Source organism: Octopus bimaculoides, chromosome 6, assembly GCF_001194135.2.
Source record: "Octopus bimaculoides isolate UCB-OBI-ISO-001 chromosome 6, ASM119413v2, whole genome shotgun sequence".
Lineage (NCBI taxonomy): Eukaryota > Metazoa > Mollusca > Cephalopoda > Octopoda > Octopodidae > Octopus > Octopus bimaculoides.
In genome coordinates, this window is record NC_068986.1 from 99,092,728 (window position 1) to 99,094,974 (window position 2,247).

General features: G+C 40.1%; 1 protein-coding gene across 2 annotated transcripts in view; it reads left to right on the forward strand.

The window, feature by feature from the left end:
- The window catches only part of LOC106878916 (nucleolar and spindle-associated protein 1), a 20,074-nt gene that overhangs the window by 2,701 nt on the left and 15,126 nt on the right, over positions 1-2,247 (forward strand). For both annotated transcript variants that reach the window (XM_014928267.2, XM_014928266.1), the window contains exon 2: positions 1,011-1,322. In XM_014928267.2, the coding sequence (XP_014783753.1) occupies positions 1,011-1,322 (312 nt within the window). The remainder of the gene's footprint in view (positions 1-1,010; positions 1,323-2,247) is intronic.

Here is a 2,247-nt window from a genome sequence, read left to right on the forward strand (position 1 = left end):
AGAATTCATGAACAAGCAGTAGCCTTCAATTCTTTTTATATATGTATATATATATATGTAGTGAAGGTGCATGGCTCAGTGGTTAGAGCGCCGAACTTAAGACCGTGAGGTTGTGAGTTCGAATCCCAGACCGGGCTGCGTGTTGTGTTCTTGAGCAAGACACTATTTCACGATGCTCCAGTTTACTCAGCTGTAGAAATGAGTTGTGACGTCACTGGTGCCAAGCTGTATCAGCCTTTGCCTTTTCCTTGGATAACATCAGTGGCGTTGAGAGGGGAGGCTAGTATGCATGGGCGACTGCTGGTCTTCCATAAACAACCTTGCCCGGACTTGTGCCTGGGAGGGTAACTTTCTACGTTTGCATAGCTAATAAGGGTGGCTATCCGGGCAGCTGAGGTCATATCTGGGAGGGCCACTACGAAAAGCAGTGGTCCCAAGACAGTGCCCTGTAGAACACCACTCACTATTTGTGTTTTCCTTGAGCTGGCTCCATTGGCCACTACTGCCTGACTTCTATCTTTTAGAAAGTCATGTAACCACTCCCAAAGTTTTCCAGCTATGCTGAGATCACGCATGATCCACTTTACCAAAAGCTTTTGCCTGTGTTTTTATTGGCATGGGTTGGCTAGTGTGACTGGATCTGACAGAATAAGGACTGCGTTGTATTTTGAAGGGTGTATTTAGCTTGGTTTCAATGGCTGATTACCTTTCTTGGCATCAACCACTTTACAGCATGTAGTGGTACACTTGAGGGGCTAAAGTAGAAGAGACTGGATATTTTTGCTGTAGAGGAGCTACATGGCCACTCACATTTTAAAACCGAGTAGGGTGATTGGGGTGGAACTGGAAAGAGGTAAAAATAGTGGTGGCGAGGTTTTTGGGTGGACGGTCATAGTACAAGGTAAGTAGAAGTGTTTGGGAACAAGAGAAAATGAAGTAATTTTCTGATTATTCAATATTTTCACTTTTAAATGACTTAGAGATATGTAATTTTGTTTTCTTTTTAATAGGCTGACAAATTAATTCGAGAGATCAAGAAAATCCAAAATGATGGTTCCAACCCAAACCACACGCGTAGGCTGTCGCAGCCTGAAGCTGAGTTTCACGCAGCTGCTTCTGAAAATTCTTCAGAAAAAACAGGAGATACTTCAGATAATGAGATCATATTTGTTAAAAATCCTGATCGGCAGATTACCGTCGATGTTGGTGACTTTCTTGAAGTCCACAATAAACGCAATAGCACTGCAGAACTGAAAGATTGTGAAGACGAACTTGATAAATTAAGTGAACATAACCAGACAGTTGATTTTGAAGATTTTGAGGTAATAATTTTTTTTGTCTTTTGGCTGTTCTATGTTCAAATCCTACCAGAATTACTGAGTCATGATCTTGGTCTTTTTGTTATAATCTCACTTATGTCTAGGATGCTTTACTGTAGTTGTTCTTAGCCTGAGTTGCAACACTGTTTTATGGGCATTGGTGAACTTACAATGAACTTAATTGAAAGTTTGAAATATTTTACTAAAATCTTATAATTCTTTCATCATTATCATTATCACTGTTCTAATGTTCACTATACCATGCTTACATGGATCAGAGGGAATTTGTTGAGGCAGATTTTCTATGGTCAGGCACACAAGGACACACATACACACACACTTAACAGACTTTTTTTCAGTTTCCATCTACCAAATCCAATCAAGACTTTGTTCAATCCAAGCTATTGTAGTAGACACTTGCCTGAGGTACTGTGCTATGGGACTGAACTTGAAACCATGTGATTGGGAAGCAAGCCATTCTGGTGTCTTATTATTGATAATTATAACACAAATGCAGAATTTACATTATTTACATTATCTACATTTGACGGATATTCGTCCTCATCTTGTTTGTTGTTAACACAACGTTTCGGCTGATATACCCTCCAGCCTTCGTCAGGTGTCTTGGGGAAATTTCGAACCTGGGTTCTCATTCCTATCGATGTTACTATTATTATTATTATTATTATATTATTATTATTATTATTAATCAGGTCGCTGCCGTGAATCGAACTCGGAACCTTGGGGTTAGTAGCCCGCGCTCTTAACCACTACGCTATATGCCCGTGGGCAATTATGGGGTGAATTTTAAGGCTTATAAATCTATTATTTTTCTATCCTTCCTCAATACCGGTTCCCATATGCTATTCATATCTGCACTCGGTCTGCTTAGGAGGTTGTTGTGTCCTAGCATATGTGCTGCTTCTTT